Source organism: Aspergillus ochraceoroseus, assembly GCF_002846915.1.
Source record: "Aspergillus ochraceoroseus IBT 24754 chromosome Unknown P175scaffold_2, whole genome shotgun sequence".
Taxonomy (NCBI): domain Eukaryota; kingdom Fungi; phylum Ascomycota; class Eurotiomycetes; order Eurotiales; family Aspergillaceae; genus Aspergillus; species Aspergillus ochraceoroseus.
The window spans coordinates 3,728,117-3,750,991 of record NW_024468477.1 but is presented as its reverse complement, the minus strand read 5'-3'; the positions used below and the strand labels follow the sequence as shown (position 1 = coordinate 3,750,991).

The 22,875-nt window shown below is 49.6% G+C and overlaps 11 protein-coding genes across 11 annotated transcripts; 5 read left to right on the top strand and 6 right to left on the bottom strand.

The window, feature by feature from the left end:
- Positions 1-678: 678 nt before the first annotated feature.
- On the top strand, positions 679-1,406 carry pst2 (putative NADH-quinone oxidoreductase Pst2). The gene is made up of 3 exons (XM_040896854.1): positions 679-764; positions 839-1,235; positions 1,295-1,406. The coding sequence occupies exons 1-3, from the start codon at positions 685-687 to the stop codon at positions 1,394-1,396; spliced, it is 579 nt and encodes a 192-aa protein (XP_040754830.1). The 5' UTR covers positions 679-684; the 3' UTR covers positions 1,397-1,406.
- Positions 1,407-1,687: 281 nt separating this feature from the next.
- P175DRAFT_0475764 (GPALPP motifs-containing protein 1) lies at positions 1,688-2,874 on the bottom strand. Its single transcript, XM_040895252.1, has 2 exons — positions 2,834-2,874; positions 1,688-2,769 (listed from the first exon to the last, which is right to left on the bottom strand). The coding sequence occupies exon 2, from the start codon at positions 2,669-2,671 to the stop codon at positions 1,868-1,870; it is 804 nt and encodes a 267-aa protein (XP_040754829.1). The 5' UTR covers positions 2,672-2,769; positions 2,834-2,874; the 3' UTR covers positions 1,688-1,867.
- A 784-nt stretch (positions 2,875-3,658) lies between these two features.
- On the top strand, positions 3,659-5,821 carry npl4 (nuclear protein localization protein 4; the record flags this gene model as incomplete). Its single annotated transcript, XM_040893466.1, has 4 exons — positions 3,659-3,757; positions 3,823-3,953; positions 4,022-5,483; positions 5,555-5,821. 4 exons carry the CDS (start codon positions 3,659-3,661, stop codon positions 5,819-5,821), a joined length of 1,959 nt encoding a protein of 652 aa, XP_040754828.1.
- An 81-nt stretch (positions 5,822-5,902) lies between these two features.
- P175DRAFT_0172712 (uncharacterized protein) lies at positions 5,903-8,376 on the bottom strand. The gene is made up of 2 exons (XM_040892506.1): positions 7,820-8,376; positions 5,903-7,744 (listed from the first exon to the last, which is right to left on the bottom strand). Exons 1-2 carry the CDS (start codon positions 7,973-7,975, stop codon positions 6,314-6,316), a joined length of 1,587 nt encoding a protein of 528 aa, XP_040754827.1. The 5' UTR covers positions 7,976-8,376; the 3' UTR covers positions 5,903-6,313.
- On the top strand, positions 8,331-10,220 carry ppe1 (putative ribosomal protein/carboxylic ester hydrolase (Ppe1)). The gene is made up of 5 exons (XM_040896853.1): positions 8,331-8,605; positions 8,712-9,190; positions 9,249-9,339; positions 9,412-9,665; positions 9,770-10,220. Exons 1-5 carry the CDS (start codon positions 8,436-8,438, stop codon positions 10,021-10,023), a joined length of 1,248 nt encoding a protein of 415 aa, XP_040754826.1. The 5' UTR covers positions 8,331-8,435; the 3' UTR covers positions 10,024-10,220.
- On the bottom strand, positions 10,206-13,150 carry P175DRAFT_0499977 (putative transcription initiation factor TFIID subunit). The gene is made up of 5 exons (XM_040896852.1): positions 13,045-13,150; positions 12,623-12,761; positions 12,517-12,560; positions 11,651-12,465; positions 10,206-11,592 (listed from the first exon to the last, which is right to left on the bottom strand). The coding sequence occupies exons 1-5, from the start codon at positions 13,132-13,134 to the stop codon at positions 10,539-10,541; spliced, it is 2,142 nt and encodes a 713-aa protein (XP_040754825.1). The 5' UTR covers positions 13,135-13,150; the 3' UTR covers positions 10,206-10,538.
- Positions 13,151-13,340: 190 nt separating this feature from the next.
- Positions 13,341-14,594, top strand: P175DRAFT_0172415 (mediator of RNA polymerase II transcription subunit 11). Its single transcript, XM_040892505.1, has 2 exons — positions 13,341-13,645; positions 13,769-14,594. The coding sequence occupies exons 1-2, from the start codon at positions 13,562-13,564 to the stop codon at positions 14,219-14,221; spliced, it is 537 nt and encodes a 178-aa protein (XP_040754824.1). The 5' UTR covers positions 13,341-13,561; the 3' UTR covers positions 14,222-14,594.
- Positions 14,487-15,854, bottom strand: cap2 (F-actin-capping protein subunit beta; the record flags this gene model as incomplete). Its single annotated transcript, XM_040900672.1, has 5 exons — positions 14,487-14,733; positions 14,798-14,845; positions 14,960-15,229; positions 15,303-15,682; positions 15,826-15,854. 5 exons carry the CDS (start codon positions 15,852-15,854, stop codon positions 14,660-14,662), a joined length of 801 nt encoding a protein of 266 aa, XP_040754823.1. The 3' UTR covers positions 14,487-14,659.
- Positions 15,855-16,059: 205 nt separating this feature from the next.
- On the bottom strand, positions 16,060-19,454 carry mph1 (3'-5' DNA helicase). Its single transcript, XM_040895251.1, has one exon. The coding sequence runs from the start codon at positions 19,448-19,450 to the stop codon at positions 16,154-16,156; it is 3,297 nt and encodes a 1,098-aa protein (XP_040754822.1). The 5' UTR covers positions 19,451-19,454; the 3' UTR covers positions 16,060-16,153.
- An 846-nt stretch (positions 19,455-20,300) lies between these two features.
- Positions 20,301-20,992, top strand: P175DRAFT_0508109 (uncharacterized protein; the record flags this gene model as incomplete). The annotated part of the gene is made up of 3 exons (XM_040898316.1): positions 20,301-20,430; positions 20,517-20,786; positions 20,826-20,992. The coding sequence occupies 3 exons, from the start codon at positions 20,301-20,303 to the stop codon at positions 20,990-20,992; spliced, it is 567 nt and encodes a 188-aa protein (XP_040754821.1).
- An 859-nt stretch (positions 20,993-21,851) lies between these two features.
- Positions 21,852-22,818, bottom strand: P175DRAFT_0556069 (uncharacterized protein; the record flags this gene model as incomplete). The annotated part of the gene is made up of 3 exons (XM_040900671.1): positions 22,301-22,818; positions 22,148-22,244; positions 21,852-21,905 (listed from the first exon to the last, which is right to left on the bottom strand). Exons 1-3 carry the CDS (start codon positions 22,579-22,581, stop codon positions 21,852-21,854), a joined length of 432 nt encoding a protein of 143 aa, XP_040754820.1. The 5' UTR covers positions 22,582-22,818.
- Positions 22,819-22,875: the final 57 nt, after the last annotated feature.

The following is a 22,875-nucleotide window of genomic DNA, read 5'->3' as shown; positions in this document are numbered from 1 at the left end:
ATTATAACCCGGAGCGGTAGTCAGGAATTGACACTAAGAAAAGCAACAGCCCGAATCGAGATGACATCACGACTCCTGGCGGCTGGGCTCATTAGCAGTGGATAATCGAAGCGCGGAATTTCCTCTGGGCTGGCGATTAAGAGTCCATAGTAATCGAAGGACTGCAAGGGCCCGTAATCACCTTAAAACAAAAATAAAGAAAGAAAGAAAACAAATCGGACAAAACCGTAGGTAAAGTTGAGCTCGACATTGAATTTGTCAAGTCTCTGTAAGAATCGACTAAGCCCCACCACTGCATTCAGGTATCCAATGAACACCTGCAATCTCAGGCTAGCGCGGTCTCTGTAATCGATGACAGAGCCAGCATCCGGTTCCCCTCTATGTATTGCTGAGAAACCAGAAGCTTCCCTTCCCCCTGCAGTCGAGGTATTTAAGGTAGCTAAGTCTGCTATCTTCGTCGTCGTTAATAACAACACATCATTCAATCTCGGGTCAATTCCTTTTCTCCTTTTTCATTCTCCCAGTGTACCAACCTACCGTCGCAATGGCTCCCAAGATCGCTATCGTCTTTGTATGCATTACCCCTCCGCAATGCCACTCGTCCGGTCTTTTCCCGGTCTTGTCCCGCTGAGGATTGCTCAATGTGACCAACTAACATGTCCTCCTCCCAATTTCTAGTACTCTATGTACGGCCACATTGAGAAGTTGGCCAATGCTGAGCTTGAGGGTATCAAGTCGGCCGGTGGTGAGGCCGATCTCTACCAGTGAGTTGCCCTGAATAACAACTCCAGTCGCCATGAAGAGCGCAAGGAATTAACCTGATATCGCCGCCATCCAGGATCGCCGAGACCCTTCCCGAGGAAGTCCTTGCTAAGATGCACGCTCCCGCCAAGTCCAGCGTGCCTATTGCTACCCCCGAGACCCTTCTCGAGTACGATGCCGTCCTCTTCGGTATCCCCACTCGTTACGGTAACTTCCCTGCCCAGTGGAAGACTTTCTGGGACCGCACTGGCGGTATCTGGGCCTCCGGTGGCTACTGGGGCAAGTACGCTGGTCTCTTCGTCTCCACTGGTACCCCGGGTGGTGGCCAGGAGTCCACTGCTATTTCTTCCATGAGCACTTTGGCCCACCACGGGTTTATCTACGTTCCTCTTGGTTACAAGACCGCTTTCCCTTACCTTGCCAACCTCGACGAAGTCCACGGTGGTAGCCCTTGGGGCGCTGGAACCTTCGCTGTAAGTTGTTTTTTTAATAATTTATTGGAAAAAAAAAAGAAGGTGCTAATATTGAATAGGGCGCTGATGGCTCCCGCCAACCCACTGAGCTTGAGCTCAACATTGCCAAGACCCAGGGCAAGTCTTTCTACGAGCACCTCGCCAAGATCAACTTCGCGTGACTGCATGGAGGCAATGAATCCAAGTCCGAAGCGCAGCCCGCGGCTGCAGCTTCCCAGCAGAAGAAGGAACCAGCAGCGGCACCTCAGTCTCAGCAGACTAAACCACAAGACACACAAAGGGAAAAGGCAGAGAAGAGTGATGGGGGCCCTTGCGGCCTTCCCAAGTGCACCATTCTCTAATCTGACTGTCCCCCTTTACAATATACCCCGTGTTTCGTTTTTTTTTTTTTTGTTCTGCCCAGTTTGATGTAATGCTTTCTTTTCTTGGTTGGAAGACTTGAAGAATTCACTATAGAATCTAAAAAAAAAATAATAATAATAATGATATATTTCCAACTCAAATGTTTCCATCCTTTCCTTCCTGCTCCAAAAAATAGTCATGAAAGTCATAGGGTATATATATACATACACACATATATTGTACACAACTTCTCTTATTACCGTCCGAAAGACCCCAAACACAGTGATCGATTATAAAAACTTCCCCGTCGTAAACCTCGACCCAAAATCTGACGCTTTACTGATCATCTCCCTCCGCTGCGCGTGCGTCAACTTCGAGCCCAACGCCATGTCCTTCTCCTTATCAAAAGCCCTCGCGCTCGGATCATCCTCCTCCTCTTCATCCTTCTTACTCCGCCCCTCACCACCCTGCGCCGCTGCATCTTCCTTCCTCTTCTGCTCATTATAACGTTCTATTTTCTCCCGCATCGCACGCGACTTCTTCGCCTCCTGCGCCGAGACACCCTCACCTCCTCCGCTAGATCCAGAAGAACCCACAGTAATCCCCATCGCCTCATTCTGCAACCGTCTCATCTTCTGCTCCGGCGTCTCGGTCCAAATGCTATCCACCCCTCCCGGAGCAGACGATCCCGCTGACCGACCAGTCTGGAATTTCCGACTCCGGAGTTTTGTAGGGTCCATCCGGGACGATCGATCGTCTGCGCTAGGAGGGAGAAGCATCCATGCGTCCCGTTGCGGTTGCGGTGCCGATTTTGCTTCGGACTGGTTTTGTGCGGCTGTAGTTGAGGCAATTGAGGGTTTAGATATCGATGCGCCTACCGGTGGAGGCAGGCTAGGCCCGAAATCGTCATCGTCATCGTCATCGTCGTCGGAATTGGGGGTTGTGTTGTCGTTGTCGTCTTCAATCCGTCCCGCGGGTGGTGGTAATGAAGGCCCGATTACTTTGCGCCGCTTCTCGGCTGTGCTGGGGGAGTCTTTCTCGTCGCGGGCTGTCGGCGTATTTGTGTCCAGTTTGCGTTTCTCTGGTTTATCCATTGTGGAGGTGCGGTTCTACCTAGTAGATGGTGGATGGTTCTTTGCGCGGGAAGTAGTGGTTTAGGCGGTGGATAGATAGGGAAGATAGGGGCGGATTTCTAGAGATTTGGTTAGGTGCTAACTGAGTAGAGTTGCATAAAGCTTTGCTTGGTCGAAGCTTACTCTTGCTTGTGTGGAAATTTGGATATTGGGTTTGCGTCAAGAGGTTGGATGAGAAGAATGAGAAGAAGGTGCTTGTACAGGTGCAAATGGGACAAACATGGCTTATAGTCTAGTCCCCTTTTGGAAGTCATGTATGTATATTAGTCAGATGAGCTGGTCGATCTCTCCCGAAGCGGATTAACTATAATTCCACCTAGGTAAGTGCATGTAGTATGGAGTACGGAGTAGGAATTAACTATTTCTGGCCGCAAAGCACGCAAGCTGCCGCTACTCGACTTCTTCGACTCGGCATTGGATTTAAGATGCAGAGAAAGATTTTTACTGAATTCTAGGAGGATGTTTCATAGTGTCCAACGGAGTATTTAAAGAAAGCCCCAATGTAGTGGGAAGCTACCGTCTCATGTACCTAGAGCTTGAGTTTTAGGGTAATGGATTCGATGTACGGAATAGTCCAACATCTAACCAATTAATCCAACACACAAACAATCTGCCATAAGACTCACCCATCCACCCCCAAAGCAGCATGATATTAAAGAAGTGGGTGAGTGAAGGTATCTGAAAACTACCGAACGAAGAGAGCGGCAGAGGCGGTCAGGAAGACGGTCAAATAAGAAGCGGCAGAATATGACGGCATTACGTGCATCAGCGAGTGCCACAACCAACTGCTGACTTCCACCTGCTTCCATATCTACCTGAACTCTTTGCCTCTTCTCACCACCCTCCTCTCCCTCTTTCCCTCTCATAATGATTTCATGAGTTATATATTTCTTTCTAAAGCTTTGATTAACCTCGTTCCTTCCAACCTCTGTCCTTCCACTCTCCATCATGGCGTCCCCGACGATCATTCTGAGATTCGAGAGCCGAAACGGCCAGTTTCGATTGAACGTTAGCCCTCAAGATCTGTTTCCATCTCTCCAGGAAAAGGTACTGCCTCTTCTTAATCTGTATCGTTTGTCCCGCAAATTTCGGCTAAATTTAAATTCTTGCAGATTTTGGAGCGCCTCCCTCCCGATGTCCAACCCTCTTCCATCAACCTTTCCAATAAACCTATCGGTGCTGGTGGTGAAGAGAGGAGTTTGAGCACACTAGATGGTGTTTCTTTTGAGCAGGTTGGCCTGAGGTCAGAGAATAGCGATAATACAGCCTGTTTTTCTCGGTGATAATAGCTGCTGATACGTGAAAGTTTAGACACGGAGACAAACTTTATATTGGGTATCAGCTCAAGCAAGCTCTGGCAGACGGTGTTAGTAATGGAGACACATCCACTCCACCCTCTAGACGTCTGAATGGAGCTCCTATACCGCAAGACACAACGTCATCTTCTCGACTCCCTTCTAACAACGACGCTTCCGTATCGATTAAGAACCCATGGGAAGTGATCAAGCAATCACCGCTGGACGACCTCCTGGATAAAAAGGACGGTAAAATCCAGCGCCCCCGTGATATAAAGATGTGCAGACATGGTGCAAAAGGCATGTGCGACTATTGCATGCCGCTGGAACCATACGACCCAAAGTACCTGGCAGAGAAAAAGATTAAACACCTTTCGTTCCACTCATATTTGCGCAAAATCAACGCTGCAACTAATAAAGCTGAACTCAAAAGCTCCTTCATGCCACCCCTCAATGAGCCATACTATCGGGTAAGACCCGATTGCCCGTCTGGGCATCCCCCTTGGCCAGAGGGCATCTGCACCAAATGCCAACCGAGCGCAATCAGTTTGCAGCCCCAAGAATACCGTATGGTTGATCATGTAGAATTCTCTACTCCAGACCTCATCAACTCGCTGCTTGACTTCTGGAGAAAGTCGGGCACCCAACGTTTAGGGTTTCTTTACGGCACGTTCGAGGAGTACACCGAAGTTCCCCTCGGAGTTAAGGCTGTGGTTCAAGCAATCTATGAACCTCCACAGGTGGATGAGATTGACGGAGTCACCCTTCATGAATGGGAAAACGAAAAGGAAGTCAACGAAGTGGCGCGTCTGTGTGGTTTAGAGAAAGTTGGGGTTATCTTCACTGATTTACTTGACGCTGGGAAAGGAGATGGTTCCGTTATTTGCAAAAGACATATAGATTCTTACTATCTATCATCTTTGGAGATTTCATTTGCCTCACGGTTGCAGGCCCAGCATCCAAAGGCAACTAAGTGGAGTCGAACTGGTCATTTTGGCTCTAACTTTGTTACATGTGTTCTCAGTGGCGATGAGGAGGGTGCTATCACTGTTAGCTCCTACCAAGCTTCGATCGCTGCAGTTGAGATGGCAAGGGCCGATCTAATTGAGCCCTCTGCGGAACCTTCTGTGATGCTGGTACAGTCGGAAGAAGATTCAGACAGCAAGTCGAGGTACATTCCGGAGGTTTTCTACCGAAAGATCAATGAATATGGAGTATCTGCTCAGGTAAACGCGAAACCAAGCTTCCCGGTCGAGTATCTCTTTGTTACTTTGACACACGGTTTCCCAACGGAGTCATCTCCTCTTTTTGTTGACAGTACATTCCCCATTGAAAATCGGGAGGTCATCGGCGAGAGCCAGGAGCTCCGTTCGCTGGCGAAGAAGCTTGTCTCTCACAGGGACCCAGATAAAGCCATCCGAGCCGTGTCCGATTTCCATATTTTATGCTTCCTTCGTTCCTTGTCTACCTTTAACAAGGTAAGTTGACCAACCCCGTTGAAACCTTTCATGGGATGGCTATCCGCTCACTCCAATTTTCAATACACTAGGATGAAGAAGCACTTCTATGCCGCGTAGCGACGTCGAAGAGCCCTACAGACGGCCTGCAGCTCATCAACACACCCGGATGGGCAACTTTGGTCACTATTCTTCAGGAAACCGGTGAGCGGCCCCTTAAGCGTCCCTGGCTGAGCACGGCCGAAACTGCACGGCCTGTGTCCCAATCTGGAAAACGTTACTTTCCCTCACGGGCTGAGTCTCCCAAATCTGAAAGTGAACAACTTGCTAAGAGGTTTAAGGGAGCTAGTCTGAGATGACTGGTCGATATTTCCTCCGAGCCGCCTCCAATGCTACCTACTCAGCGTCGATTTTTGTGCCAGGCACGTAGTCTGCATATTGACGCATATTTTGCCATTTTCGACGTGTTTCATTTGCTAGCCACGTGCGCCTGTATGCTCCAGAGAGAACGAACTCTTTCTCACATTTTTACCTCATGGAGTCGATGGACGGTCGGCTCAGGTGTTCGATTGCTGGGAAAACTGGGGGTGAATTTGAACGTATCGCGCATAATGTGCTTGGGAAGACTACCAGTAAGTAGCATTGGTAGGATGTCCTAGGAGATACTTTACTTGGCCCCGAGGAATATTATGAATGAATTAAATGGTTCATGGAACTGCCAACTTCGTATAATACATGGCCTCATACGGCTCAACACACATATGATCATTATTATGCACCAATAGAGCGGGAAAATGAAACACGGGATATACATAGATAGTACTTGTAGAAGGGAACAAAAAAGAAATAACTCACCCCCCCTTAATCATGTCCCTTAACCGCTTTTCTATAACCTGTCTTCCCTCCACAGTCCTCCACACCTCATGCGGTGCATTCTCGACAATATCCCAGTTCTTCAAATTCCTTGTAATCATCGTTAAATCCTCCTGGCACTTGGCCCACTTCTTACTTTTCCGCACCTCCTCGTCCGAACTAATCACGGTCAACGCGGTATCGGGCATCTGGACATGTCTTGCGGCCGAAATCTCCGAGGCAGTCATAGAGGCAGCGACCAAGTTCTCCTGGAGCTTAGCCCGAATGAACTTCCCTGTCTGGTAGGCACTCCGACCAAAGACGCGATCTTCACGGGTACGGCCTCGGAAAACGGCACCGAGGATTCGATCAATACCTAATGGGGAGAGAATACCTCTGATCCAAAGAGCGAAGCCGTGGCCCGATGAGGCGACCTCGTCGAGGTAATTCTCGTGTGTGCTGTCGATGAGGAATATCCCCTGGACTTCGAGGAGGTGTCGACTCGCGAATATGCGGCTGTAGATACCGCCTATTCCTGCGGAGACGAGAACCCACGGTCCTTCCTCTCCGGCCAAGGCGAGGGCCTCGGAGAGCGAGTCGGCTGCCATTCCAGCGGAGAACGGGGACGGCGCGTTGTCGGACCAGCCGAAGCCAGGCCGGTCCCAGTAGCAGTACCTGGCGATAGCTCCCTTTTGGTAGAGCTCGTCGATGAAGGGCTGGAGGGTGTGTTCGGCTGGGCCTTCGCCGGCCTCGAGGATGAGAGTCGGCGGGGGGGTTGTTTCGCCGCTTGTGGTTTCGTTGACGTGCTCGCCGACACAAGCGAGGTGGACTTGGTAGTTCCGTGCGCTGACGTAGTATTTTCCTCCGGGGGCAGGGAGGGTCGCGTCGCGCGCGCGGAGGATCAAGGTAGCCATGAATAAGATGGAGATGATCGCGATCACGGCCATGAAGAGGGTTTCGGTGAAGACTGCAAACCATTCACGGAGTGAGCGACGGGTCTCCTCGCGGCCCGTGAGTCTCTCTTCCTCCTCCCTTTTGCCCCAGGCGACTGAACGGTTCTGCACGATGTTGTAGATGGCGATGAGCGTTGCCCAGACCACCGTGGCGATTCCGACCCAGCCCTCTTCGACGCGGATCCGGGGCACACTCACTGTGACGCACATGTCGATGAATAGGAACAGGGCTAGCACGAGACCCCATATCGTCATTGGTTTCGAGGGGACGGCAAAAAACAGAAGCCCGAAGACGAGGTATCCGAGTGTGAGGGTTGTGTAGGCGAACGCAAAGAAGCCAGATCCGCGTGTGTGAGTCGCGGGGGCACTGACAAATAGTGACACTAGTAGAAATGTCCACCAGACAAAGGTGATTGCGAGGAAGCCCGAAGATAGGGCTCGCAGTGCGCGGATACTCCAGAGGTTGTAAGGGGAGACCTATGTAGTTACAGCTGTTAGTTTCCATTCCTCAGTCTCTTTCGATCCTTTTTCATGAGAGGATGAAAAACTTACCGCGGGATCATCAGGCCTCAGATATGGCGAAGTTTGCCGCGGGAGCAATCGTGTTCTCTCATCTTGAGGTTCATGATCTTGAGCTTCTCTATCATCGCCTTGGGCATCATCGTCACCATGCTGATGATGCCTTGGTCTATGCCAGAACGAAACCATTTTTTATTTGGACTATGGATTGGGGAGCTGTTTCTTAAGTATAAGAAAGAAAGAAAGAAAGAAAGAAAGAAAAAGATCAAAATTGTGAAAGCATAGAATGAGATGAGCTCCTGGATATTGACGTCATTGAATGCATGTGCGTCATGAACTGATGAATCCAGATCCAGATTGGTTTCAAAAGAGAATTATATTTGGATTTAGACCAGAGTCTCGAGAGAAAAAAGATTCATCTATAGATAGATAGATAGAGATGCACTTTGAAGGTGGTGGTGATTGTGAAGAACAGGTGCGACTGTCTCAAGAAGGGAATTTAATTCTATTCTCCCTACATAAATAATAACACACAGAAGCAAACCACCTCCTTTTCATCCGAATTCTAGACTTTACCCAAGCAATCAATCTCTCTCCAACAACTTTCGTCCGTCCCACAGCAGAGTGAATATTCGCTATCTCTTATTCCATGAGCGAACTGCAAAAGTCCTTCGCCAAATCGAAACTGGCGAAACTCCCACCCGAACCCCCTCTAATCCCCGAAACCATCGAAGATGATTCCTCCTCAACGTCGTCAACAGACACAATCATTCCTTCGCCGACAAAGCAATTATTTTCCAGACCTGGAGGAGCCCGAGGGTACGTACACTATACCATCCTCTCGTCATTGGGAATTTCTGTCCCTCTTTACTTCCAAGGGAAATGACGTACATCGTGAGCAAAGCTAATGCGGGGGAGCAAATAGATCCACGACTACTCTAGATTGGACCGCCTTTTTCACCCAGGAGCTCTACCTCTCACAAAAGGTTGACGATCTCAATATAGAGCATCATGTATATCTCACTCCGCCGACGAACTCGGGCCCTCTCTTCGTCATGCACCACGGCGCCGGCTCGTCGGGTCTCTCCTTCGCAACCTGCACAGCCGAGATCCGCCAGATCATTCCCAATGCTGGGATTCTCTCCCCAGATGCTCGGGATCACGGAAGCACCTCCGTAACGCGGGAAGACGGAAACGCAGTCGACCTGGATCTGAGTCTGGACACCTTAACCCGGGACCTCCTCTTCGTTATTCATGCGACACAGGCGAAAATGGGCTGGGACATTCTTCCGGATATTGTTCTTGTCGGGCACAGTTTAGGGGGGGCCGTCATCACGGATGTAGCTAAGAAAGGCGAACTGGGTGCGAAGCTTCTAGCTTATGCTGTTTTGGATGTTGTCGAGGGTACGCGAATCAATACTCCTCGTACCTTGCTCTAAACTAACCCAACTGAAATCTCCAGGATCCGCAATGGACGCCCTCCAAAGTATGGAAACATACCTCTCTACCCGTCCCTCGCGGTTCCCCTCTCTAGCCTCTGGAATCGAGTGGCAGTACGTTCGTCTGGATGTATACCCTTCCCCACTCACCACTCTTACTAACACCAATCAACAATAACTAACTAGCACACGCTCCCGCACAATCCGCAACAGGACCTCCGCTCGAGTCTCCGTCCCCCCATTACTCTACCACCAAGACTCCCCCATCGACCCAACCAAACCCTGGGCCTGGCGCACAAATCTCGCAGCAACAAAGCCCTTCTGGGAAGGCTGGTTTGTCGGACTCAGTCGGAAATTCCTCGAAGCCCGCGGCGGGAAACTACTTCTCCTAGCCGGGACAGATAGACTAGACAAGGAGTTGATGATTGGACAGATGCAGGGTGAGTATCTATGCCCCCTGTCTTTCAATTTATATTCATTCATACAAGTGCAAGACAAGTATGAACTGGAGGAGATAGCTCTGACAAGTCGTAATCCTCTACAGGGAAATACCAACTCCAGGTCTTCCCCGAAGCAGGCCACTTCATACACGAGGACCAGCCCGCAAAGACAGCACAGGTTCTAGTTGACTTCTACAAACGGAATGACCGGAGTGCATTGGTGCTGCCGCCCAAGGTAGCTGATATGCAAGCCTCCGCGGCTATGAAGTTGGGGGGTGGGGCGCAAACGAAGCCCCAGGGCGGCGGCGGCGGTGGTGGTGGTGGTGGTGGTGGTATAGGGTTCCTGAAGAACCCTTAGCCAAGTAGATAGGTTCTTTTGTATTTCCTTTGTATATGTAGTGAATGGAATGAAAGGAAACCTCCCTTACGTCGCTGGTCTTCGTTGGGAAGAGAAGAGAAGAGAAAGAAGAATAAAAAAGATAGGGGTTGTAAATGTATAAATTCTTCCTATTTTATATTGAAAGAAACTTCTCCTCACCCCTTTTCAGAATGCAGAAAAATATGCATGTATGATAGTACAGTGCCCATTCCGTCAACACCAAAGCCATTCTTAACCCATGCCAGGACACGACGCCTTTTAAAGCATCCAGCAAAAAAAAGTAATAATAAAATAAAATAAAATACATCCATAACTTATTAATGTTCACCTTCCAACAATGCACTGAATAAGATGTAGATCAAACCCCACCGATGTCTTGCAATAGAGATAGATGATGGAGTAGGTAAGTAGGTAAGAAACAAAAAAAAAAAAAAAAAAGGGTATCCGACGCCATTTTCGCATACGCATAAAGTTCATTTTGGTTTTCTCTTGAATCAAGGAAGATAAGCGCCACCGGCAATAATCAGATTCATGTTGGTGAATTTCACCCTGTAGACGGGGCTCTTCTTCGTCGGGAAAGCACTAATCTGATCGGGTGTAACGACCACGTCTTTGCCCTTCTTCTTGCCCATCCCCGGCACGACAGAGCTCGATGTTTGGGTGGGGTTCGCGGGAGGGTTGGCTCCATCGATCTTGGTGCCTGCACCACCTTCGCCAACGACTCGGCCTTGGGATGGGTCGTGCGCTGGGCCGGTAACGTCCCACACGCGAACAGTGCCGTCAGCACCGCCGGAGACCAGAACGGTTGATTCAACGCTCCAGCTGAGTGACCAGATACCGCCCTTTCCGTGGCCACGCATGCGTTTGAGAAGTCGTCCGGGTCCCAAGTCCCAGAGAAGGATTGATCCGTGATCGTCTGCAGATGCAAGAATCTTGCCATCCCGGCTGCAAGCCAGTGCGGTAATATTACCTGTGTGTCCAGTGAACATGCGAACTGCATTCCCAGTAGTTACCGCCCACATGCGTACTGTGTGGTCGGAGCTACCGGTGAAAACGTAAGCGGAGTTAGGATGAAAACAAATGCAGTCCACATCCTGATCGTGTCCGACGAAGATGCGCTGTTGACGGATATGGTCAGTAACCCAGAGACGGGCGGTCTTATCGTGGCCTCCCGAGGCGAAGTAGTGACCGTACGGACCCCATTGTAGATCCCAAACTGGTTGATCATGTCCTTTGTAGACAACCATGCACTGCCATAGATCCAAGGACCATAGCCGGATGGTTTTGTCTGCTGACGATGAGAGTAACCAGCGGACATTGGTTGGTGCCACCGCATTATCAGCACGAGTAGCCGATGGGGCGAATGCAACTGCATATATGGGGCCTGAATGCCCAATCAGACGACGAGAATTTGAAGGAGGAGCATCGTCAACGTTCTCATATGTTGTGGGGATCTTCTTTCCATCCATGCTCCAAACTCGGATGTATGACTCTTGCATGCCAGCTGCAACGAGCATATTATCATCTGAAAAGTCCAGGCAATTAACCCTATATAATATTCAGCAAATATGTAGAAAGGAAGGGCTGTGGGGTCGAACTAACTAACCCATCATAAGTGTTGTGAAAAGTGAACATGCAGACGCTAACAGCAGGACCGACGCCTCCTGTCCTAGACTCAATCCTGAAGCGGTCGCGGTTTTCCTTGACTTTCTGGACTTCCATGGCCACATCACGCGCTGTTGATGGAGGATAAGGGATATCAGTACGAGTGGGAGCTTCATCGTCATCTTCCTTCTTGATAATTTGGTCGAGTTCCTGAACTAGAGTGTTCTGGCCCGGACCGGGTGGATTTTTTGCATCCTCGTCTACCAATTCAGCACGCACATCGCCTTCAAGAGCAGCCTCCATTGGCAGCTTCCCGAGTTTAAGCCTAGGCAATGTACCCGCCATTGCAGGATTGTCACCTGTGTAGGCAGAACCTGGATGATGACCGGGAATACCCTCATCCTCCGTAGGGAAAGACTGTCCCATACCGGCTTGGGTTAGCATCGCTGCAAAGCTAAACCTGTCATCGACGGCACGTTCTTTGGTGATTATGGTACAGTAACTGCTCAAAATGGCCGACATGACAGAGCCACCTTCTTTTTGTTTGCTTTCGAGGAACTGCATTAGGTTGGAAAATGCTGGGTTGCTGAGAACCAGGCGATACTTGTTGCCACGATATAGCTTGGCAATCGAATTGTCTTGAACATGCTCTGGGAGGCTGATAGGCTCTAGACCTCGCACATCTTCAGTGTGTTCCGGTAGAAAGAGGTTCTTGTTGATATCAAAGAACTGCTTGGCCTGCTGGGGATAGAAAGAGGTCACCATGTTCAGGAAAGAATAAACAAAGAGCGGCCACAGGACGCGTCTCAGTTCAGGCTGCACCAAAGTTAGAATAGATTAGCAGTAATCGACGAATCAAGATCGCACCTTGTACAAATCTAGGTTGTCCTCGACCCAGACCTTGAGCAAGTCTGCAGACTACTATTAACATATTGCTTCTCTCTCAGGTAAGGCAGACTGGTAGCCAGCTTACCGAATCCAAGTTGATACTTGGGACGTGCATCCTCTCCTAGCGGAGGCAAAGGACGACCATCAATCTCTTGGTTGGCAGATTCCATCCGAAGCATAGCTTCCGTACGGCTATAGCCCTTTTTGGCCAGGTAGTCTATGACCTGTCGGGTATTAGAAACAAACAATATACTCAGAATGCAACAAAGAAACAGAAAAAGTTCAAGAACACCGCAATTCCGATAGCCAACTCCATCCAAACACAACACATACAAGAACCGCGCATTCAATTCATCACAAGTAAATTGACTCTCGACATTCCATCCAGAAAAAAAAAAAAAAGCACTTTAAACAGCACCACAGAAACACAACACGACGAAAAGCCCAACCCCAAGTGATGCGCGCCGCAAAACACCCTCAGACACGCGCCGAGGCTAAAATACTTACAATCTGATTCAAATTCTGCTGAGACATCGCACCGCTAGGTGGCGGCGGTGGGGGACCCGGTGCAGGCGCACCAACAGGCGCAGAAGACATCTGCTGCTGGGGAGGCATTGACATTCCAGCACCACCAGTACCACCGGGGCCCATACTCCCACTTCGGGGAGCAGGGCTCGGGGCCCCGCCAGGAGCAGACATGGCTTTCTAGTTGTGAAGGTCCAGATGAGACGCTTCCGGCCTGTCTTAGATGCAGAGCGTGAATCGGAAGATGTAAATGAAAGAAAGGAGTTAAGATACCGACGTGGTGATGGGAAATGAGACGATTGAAGAGGGTATTTTCATCTCTCGGTTTGATAGAGGGAGAGAGAAGTTGCGTCCTAGCTTGCGGGTTACATAAGCGGATGCTCTAGGTATTGATTACGTGATCCGCATCGTCATTAGACCGGGGAAAACAACACCTCCTCGACTGCTTCGAGCACAATTGATAAAAAAAGCAAAGCTTATAGAAGAAAGTGGGAATACAATGGCAGACGGCGGGGATTCCGGAAACCCAGTTAAGGTGTTCACATCTGCCGATCGAATTCGACAATTGAATGAAGTGGACAAGGTATGGTGATGAGAGCCTGTCATTCATTGCATGACGACAGATAATTAATACCCTTCCCAACACAATCATACCCCCCAAAACAAATCGACATCTCCCTGCTGATTCCTAAATCGCACGCTCTAGGATGTCACTAAACTGATCCACTCCGCCGGCCTCGCAATCCAGGCTCTCACAAACGCCAAATCCGCTGACTCCTCCACCGCCGAGAACTCGCTCGAGTCCCATAAAGCCCGGTTCAAAGAAGCTACATCGCAGTACTTTGCTCTCCTCTCGTCTATTGATGTCCGGCTCCGTCGCCAGGTCTACGCGCTCGAGGAAGCTTCTATACTGGCGCCGGACCCATCGTCGTCTCGATCGGCGGATATACCTGCGTCTGGCGCGGGCGCTGTGGGAGCAGCAGCCAATCCCTTGGATGTGAGCTGGCTGAACAGTAGGAAGGATACCGTGGGGAAGGAGAAGGAGGCAGAGCTTTGGGCTGCTGCGAGGGAGTTTGTCGAGGAGATTAATCAGTCTTCGTCTCGGGATAGGAGTGGTAAGCTGGAAGATGGGGTTGAGGAGAAGATGGAGGTTGATTGAGTTCGTCCTTAGCTGGGATTTTGTTGACTTGTTTTTTTTTTTTTTTTTTGGTAAGGTGGGCGGGCTTTCTTGTATATGGTCCTGCTTGGCTACGGCGTTAGGTGGCATGCGAGAGCCTCGACAAACCTTTCGCTGATGTCTTTTTTTATTTTCTTACCTTGTTTATTATGGGGGAATTTCGACAACTATTGCATCTGATAGCGGCTAAGATGCTTGTGATACCCAGACTTGGAGGCATTAAAATGCGAGAATATATCTTTTGATACCTGCTGAGTGTCTAGAAACGTAAAGCGAAGCACGCTGAAGACAATCATCTTTGTAGACAGGACAGTCCATTTACATACAAGCACCTGAGCCTGATCCACAAAAAGAGAAAACCTGTAAGAAATATAGACATAGATCGACATATCGCTATAACTGCAAAGAAAAGCTATACGGCTACCGCTGTAGAGACCGAATCATCTCTTGCTGAGTAGCCCTGTCCCGGTTCGTCTCCGACAGTGATGCAAGGCCTAGGGCATTGTTAAAATTATACAAGATATGGGGAGAAAAACCAAAGGTAATTAATTAACTTACTCCTGAGCTCGCCCACGACATCTTTAGCCTTGCCGAAGTAGACCTCCTCTGGAAGCACAGGTTAGCAAGATACTTCCAAAAAAAAAAAAAAAAAAAAGAAAGAAAGAAAAACAGTTCTTGATATCACCAGGGGGGATGATAGGAATAAGGATGGGTACATACGCAGCAAGTTCCTCATCTTTAACTCCATATCCTCAACCAACCGGCCAACATTCGCGACGTGGCTTGCGTCCGACTCAACCGGCAAATCCACCTCGACCTGTCGGGTCATGTTGCCGCTGAGATCCATTTCCCCAAGTGCCTCCGACTCGTTAGACAAGTGAAGGATCACCGTGCTGGTAAGCTTGTAGTGAGACATGCGTGCGCGGTCAGTGGCTTCAAAAACATGGATGCTATCCCATTCCCCTGAGTTCTTTGCACCAGGCGTTACCCCTGTTTGAGAACACATCAGCAATGGCGAAACCATAAAGAAGAAAGGGCCCGATATCCAGCGGCATCCACATACCATTCTTCAAGAGAATCACACCAGCAAAGCCATCGTCCAGATCCCAAAAGTAGACACTGCCGACTCCGCCTTCGTAGTAAAGCTCTCTGTAAACGTCAAAAGCGTCGTTGGCGGCAACCTCCAGCTTTCTCACTCGTTCACTGGGCACGGTGCCATCATCAAGTGGAGGATCGAACTCGTTGCTCCAGGGGGACCTGTAGCTGTCACCATCGCGGTTATAATCACAGAGCAGGTAGTCACGGTTGGTCCTGGCGCATCGACGGATTTCGAGAGGCTGGTCAACGGAGGATAGGAGGTCCTCGGTCAGGTCTGGCACTATGCATGTAATAGCTTGCAGGTTCTGCTTGGTATCGCGGGGGTTGAGACGCCGGAGAAGGTCGCTATGAGGAGCAAGTTGTTATGGTCAGCGGGAGAGGCTGCAGGCGGGGTTCCGGGGGGGGGGTTGGAATCGGGGGCTGCCCTATCTTGGGAGGAGATAGGAGAGCTGCAAATATGGCGTTTTTGTTTAGGGCTGAGTACTTACAGCGCACTGTCGAATTGAGCGTCCGCCATGGTTTCGAAATTCTGGAGACTGTCCTGATTATGATGCTGTGTACCAGCTCCGAACTGATGGCAGGCGGACCTTTAGGAAGACGGGAGGTGCGTGGGGGGGCGGTGGACCGGGACGTGGCATTTGAAGATCCACTTGGAGAAGAAGCACACGGCGATGTCTACAAATGAATATACCACTTAGGGCTCCCATGCAATTAGTGAAATTGTCTCTGCACGATGTTACACGCCAAATAATGATGTCCAAAATATATTTATACAATAAAGTATCCAAAAGATCATTCAGTCATACACGCCTCGCATTACTCGTCACTGTCATAATCAAAAATCGACCGACTGCTGGGATTATGGACATCAAGGTCGTTGCCCAGTTTTGCACCCTCGCTTACTCTGCGCGGAGGCTGGAATGGTTTTGGCTTTTGGGGCTTTCCAAGAACTGCCAGGAGCTTACCCGGTGACGGGGGTTCGCTATCTGAACCGAAGAAGTCATCGTCTTCTGCGCCCTTTGGCTTTAAAGAACTTGGTTTCGTGAATGTGAACCTTGATATAGATGCCTCGGGGGGTTGCGCACGACTTTCAGGTTGAATAGATAGTAGAGATTCCTCGGGCGACATGTTTGACTCACGGGCCAAAACCTCTCTAAATCGGTCCTCGTATCCGGGCTTTACCTCGTTCATCCTCCGTAATGCCCCGATGACACGACGGGTTAAAGACCCGTGCCTCACTAATTTGGTTGGTCTTTGAATTCGTTGAAGCTGAGGAAAGGCATCGCCCCGTGGGTATCGAATGAATTGTGGACTTGTACCCCCTATATTTTGGTAGTGTTGCTCGAGTTCTTTTTGCTGAGCTGCGGTGAGTAGAACCTCTTCGAGACTGGGTACATCTGCAGGTTCTGGAGTAGGTATGCGAACCTTTTTCTTCTCCGGTGTTTTCTTTTTTGAGCTTCCTGTTAGATGCGAGGCCTTGGTGAAGCCGGTTTCAACATTGTCTGGCATATGGAACTGCTTTGGAGGCCTCTTTGGGGCTCGTCCTCTCTTTCTTTTGGGCTCCGGCAGATCCCCAGACGCGTTCTCATCGGGGATAGTAATTTGGCGCTTGTCGGGAACCGGTTTCACGCCACTCGGCAGGATGCGTGGTGATATATCGTCATGAAATGTGAACCGGGTACCACTAGCTATCATCTGCTGCATCTTCTCGTAGTTGTCCTTTGCTTTGATGTAAGACTCCTCTTCCTTCCCTTGCATGAGCAGCAGTACAATGTTACCCGCTCTCTTTCGGCCTGTTCGGCCCATGCGTTGAAGCATACGGATCGGAGAAGCTGAAGAATCGTAACATACGATGAGGTCAACCTCTCCGATATCCAAACCTTCCTCACCAATCGAAGTTGCGACAATTGTGTTGTAAGTCCCTTTCTTGAACTTCTGTATGATATCAAGTTGAGTCTTTTGTCCCATTCCGTCGGATCCTTTGGCGCTACTCTGTCCAACAAACACATGGGGCCGAATCATCGGCTCGTATCTCTTCAAGACCCTTGTTACTTCTTCAGCACTATCTCGGAAGTGTACGAAAATCATCACTCTCGTAGCTGGATGGCTCTGTTCTGGTCCTACACTACCCCCCTCACCAGAATCCATGAAGTGGTTTAGGACAACTTGTTTCAAATATTCGAGTTTGGGGTGGCCAATGAATTCTGGATTTTTTGTCCATGGTCCCAGGTAGTTCATAAGCTTCTTGAAGTGTTCATCCTGGACAATTTGTCGCTGGTACTTCCCTCCTTTCTGACCATCCGTATCGGATTGGAAATGGAGGAGATGACGATAAAACGGAGTGATCCCATGATACTTAAGCAAGTCGATCCCGTGGGCCATACTCGCAAGAACCGTGAATATCGCATTGACCTTTCCTTTTAGCCCAAAGTTTGCACTCCTTCCAGCGTCGGACAGCATCCATTGTTGTCTGGCTTTGGTCAGTCCATACGGGGTCAAGGTCATTGGATCTCTACCCCAGTAGGCATTCAAGTTACGGAGCTGATCGACAAGCGGCTGCAGTGTGCTAGTCAACAGGTCCATACATAGGATCATCTCATCCGAATTTTGGAATGTTTGTATGTCGGTATTCCTATCATGCACGTACTCACGAATGTCCAGCGACTGTTCCGTACGGATTTCTACCCTTGCGATATCCAGCCCATCAATGACAGCTTGTACAGACTCTACGGTAGATCCAGGAGTAGCTGTCAAAGCCAAAACCCGAAAGCTCTGGTTGAATCGCCGGAGAAACTTGACCACTTCGACATATGCATAGCCCCCAGTGGCGCGATGAGCCTCATCGACGACGAGTAAAACAATGCGCTTTGGATCAGCTATCCCCGACTTCAAATCATTGGTCAAGGTCTGAGGAGTCATGAAAAAAAGACGTTTGGTCTGCCACTCTTCTGCACGGATCCCAGGCGCAGCCTCACCTGTGAGCATGGTGGTTTGGGACCGTGGAATTCCAGCGATCTGCAGGCAGGCGGTTATTTGCTGGGCAACCAGCGGTTTCGTAGGGGCAACAAAGATTATCTGAGCATCGTGGGTCCAACGAAACCAATTCAGCATGATCGTAGCGGCAATGAATGTTTTCCCCAAACCAGTAGGTAGTGCTACCAGGAGATTATGAAATAATCCTTTTTGTGCAATATTGAATTGATAATCTCGAGTCTTTCCCAGGTTTGTAGGGTATATCCAGGTGTCCATGGTGTCTTGGTTTAGTTTGTGTTGAGTTGGAGGCTCCTCCTTCTCTGGCGGGGACCATAATTGCTCTCCACGCGGGGGTGGGTTGGGGGAGTTCCGAACAGCCATATCAAATAGTGTGGTTTGACGGACACCTAGTGGGCGATTTCTTGATTGAGAAGTGGCCCAAGGTACAGAGGGTGCCACTGGGTTGGGGGGCGGTGATAAAGAGAGGTCAGAGTCAAATGCGTCGTCTGGGATATCGTCGAATAAGTCGACTTCTTCAGGGGCAGCTCGGACAGACGAAGGGGTTGGGTTTTTAGATGTGACTGTGGCTATCTTTGAGCTCTCCTCTTCAAATGATTGCAGTGATGCTTCAATTGCCGCCTTGAGGTCGTCGTCGTCCCCATAGTTATGGTCTTGGCTAGCATATTGTACTCGACGATCTGCCGGGGAGATGGCAGCAACTTGGGGGGGAGAAGGATTAGGTTCGGGCTTTTTCCATCGAGGACCCCGGATCATTTCCGGTGGCGATGGAGGTTGGGTTAACTGGGTGACGAAGATGTTCTCCTGGAGATTGTTGTGCTTGGGAATGAACACCTTGTATTTGGATTTCGATTCTCGGTCTGGGTCATCTCTAAAATAGAGGGAGGTTTGACCAGGTGACGAGGGATCATCTTCATTTTCATCGAGGAATGAATCAGCACCAGATCCAAAGTCCTCGCTGTCCTCTTCGTCCGTAGCTTTTCGACGTGACGACTCTCGGACCGGTTCTCGCGCACTGACACGCCGTCGTTTAGCCGATCTGGGGGAGGGTGCATCGTGAACTATAAAGTCACACATTTCATCGTCCAAATAGTCAGAGGAGCCATCTTCAGGATCCGACATGTCGAGACCAGGTTGTCAGAGCACTCTCGTCTCCCATCCATCATGAAGTCATACGGGAAAACGCGACGCGGCTCGGCGCGGAGTCACGTGCCGGGTCTATTTTAAGCCATTTGCCAGCGCCCAATGAAGAGGCTGAATTCAGAGTAAAGAGAGAGAAATAAACTGGTCTACGGAGTAGATGGGGTTTAGTTATTATTTAGTAGAAGTAGGAAATGTTCCACCTACTCCATATTCCCTGGCGCCCTTTGGGGGACCCCGGATTCGCCTCTCTACATACAGGCAACGAGTTCTAATAGTTCAACAAAACAGCTAATCTGACACCTCACAGGCTCACATTGCATTGGCATTTCTCACTCTTACTCTTGATCAACCTATAATTCTTCCTTTTTTGTCCCCAAATAATAAACCAGACAATTTCTATTGATCCATAATAAGTGGTCTTCCGCGATCTGGCTGTCATTCCATCCTTCGTGTTGGGTCGATGCAGAGCCGAGCCAGGGAATTCCTCAGTGCCACGGCGAGGAGTAGTGAAACTCAGCTAATGAAAAGCCGCCATGAGCGAGCAGCAGGGTTTCAATAATGCAGAGTAGTGCAAGCGCGTGTCTGTCTGTATCTTAATACGGACTGTGATGTCGCATCAGCTGCTGATTCAGGACGCATTGCTTGGCTTCCCTGTTTTGCTTTTATTATTGACCTTCCTTCATCTCTTCTTCTCTCTCTCTCTCTCTCTCTCTTCTCTCTTCTTCTATTTCTTCCTCCATCGTCCTTCTTTTGATTTTTCGGGCCTACTACTCACTTGTTTTTTAATCCTTCTTGTTGTAATCTCAGCGTCTGTCGTTTCCCCGTCAAAATGAAGCTCAATATCATTGCTCTCACTTCACTCTTGGCCCTCGTTGTCGCTGAGGACGCCTCCTCTACCACCACTGCTGCTGCCACTGCCACCACCAGCTTGTCTCCTGAAGCCTCTTGCGCTGCGAACTGTATGTAACCCCCCCCCCCCTTGATTTCATCTCGCTCATCGGCCCGTATCAACACTATCATCAATTTCCAAGACTAATTGGACCAGGCGGTGCTGCCGACCGTTGTTGCCGGGCTCTATGCTTCAGGGTCCCCTGCCCCAGCGAGCAGCAAGCCAATGACACCGTCAGCTGCGTGGCGGCCTGCCCTCAGGGTAACGGCTCTCCTGCGGACACTGAGGCCTACGCCCAGTGCCAGGCTAGCTGCTACAGCACTCACTACTTCCCTGCAACTGCCACCCTGGCTGAGAGCTCTTCTTCTACCAGCTCTGGCTCGTCCTCGGCTACCACCACCGGCAGCTCGGACAACTCTGACTCTGGTATGTTTTCTTACACTTGAATAACATTTCGCGACGCAGAGCTAATTCAGCTAGACTCCTCGAGCTCAAACTCGTCCAGCTCCGGAACGGCTACCGGTTCTGGTTCCTCTGCCACTCACACTGGTGCTGCCTCCATCACCGCCCTCAAGTTCAGTGTCTCCGCTCTCGGTCTGGGGGGATTCTTCCTGGCTGCCTGGGCTCTGTAAACGAGGCCAATGCACGGAATGCGAAAGATCCTGTGTATATGATGATTCACGCGCCCAGCCCAGTAAGGCATGGATGGGATGGGATGGGATGGAATGGAATGGAATGGAATGGCACGAAACAGAATTGTCTGATGGTCTAGCACCCGCATAGTACTTGTTTTTTATTACTTTCTCAGCTGTTATAATAATTAATCCTGATACCACATTAACTACCTAATTTCTTTATTTTGTCAGCATTGATCAATCAGGTTGACTGATTTGAAGTCAGATAATCCCCAAAAATCCGACACCAACTTTAGTTGGTTTCCCACCACCTATAGACTCATCAAACCATATCTTCAAGTAAATTGAAGATCAGCACACTGTCATCTTATTCTTTCATCTGACAGCCACCACCAGAATACTTCTATTCGTGGGGTATCGACGTAGTCGCAGCGAGGGTAACCGAGAACGAGGGCAAGTGATTGATCTGGCCATGGCATATGCAGTCGGGTCAATTCAACTAAGATACCGCATCAAATCATCCACCGCTACATAACCTGTCTGTGTCGGTTGCAAAGGTAAAGACGGAGTTGAGTGGTGATAGGCATAGTGACGAATGGGTTTACTCCGTCAGCAATAGGGAACCCGGGCCATATGTATGAGCTTTTGGGTGACGAGCGCAGTTGAAATCTCCAGGAGGTCTAGAAATCTGTCAGTCTATTACTCTATATATGGTCGTGTGATTCATAGATGTTACTCTCCCGAGACGGTCTTGCTGAAGTTTTTCCTGATCTGCTACAGGTAGACAGATGATGCCACCTTTTCTCCGCCAGTATTTCTGAGAAGCTTTCTCTCCGTTCTTTCTTCGGGTCCCGATTTACCACCAAGGGAGGGAGTGAGCCTGCCGCACAGCAACGGTGTAGGGATCCGTCTTGTTCGTGTCAGCCACTAGGTCAAAAGGCTTCATGTATGCGTTTTAAATCTCTTGCCACTATTTCTTCACCAGCCTCGATGGATATGTCATGATGTATTCGGTAATCTATCCGAGTATATCTGCTGCAAGGAAGTGTCTATCAAGAAACATGTCGTCTCTTGCTCCCGGATATATTCTTCAAGGCGCCTCTTGGAACTACCGAATTCTCAACCCTATCCAGGGAGACAACACACACACACACTTCCACCATCTTTAAAGCCGAGGTTATTCCACGTGAGAACGTCCAGAGCGTTGCTAAAGCTCCCTAGGCCAAGCATGTGCTGAGCCAACACAGGTCTGGGCAGTTGCAGCGATGCTGCTGTGCTGGATTCAGCCAGGTATTTTAGGTATACTGCGCGTGCTGGAAAAGCTTCGCTCGAAGCATGCAGCTCTGGCTTCTAATGGCGTCAAAATGATCTGGCAGGGCGTTCATGGTCCAAGCAGCATAATAGAAGTGGACAACGCGCCTCCGCATTGTCTCTTGAACAATTTCCTGTTCTTCGTGGCTGAGTTGGGCGAAGTTTTCTGGCAATTTGACCTCGGGCTTAGATCGCGTCTCAGACGATGGATCGCCCCAATTTTGGAAATGATCGGGGATTCCGGCGCAACAGGCAGAGAGGCAAGATAGCTGCATGTTGCCAGTCAATGATTCCGAACCACCTCGTTGGAAGTATTGAGCAGTATATTATTTCGGTGAAAAGTCCGGATGGCGAAGGGTCGGGCGAGACATGCGGTGGTCGGATGGGACGTCGAGGTAAGGGGCTACTTTCAAATAATTGCCGAGAAGATGTTGGTATGGAATAGGTGAGATGCTCTGGAGCTGGTATAATTCTGGTAGGTATCTTTCGACGTGTAGGCGTGGTTTGCCGAGTATACGGAGTATTAGAGCATTGACCTCTCTAAGGATATATATATATATATATAGTAG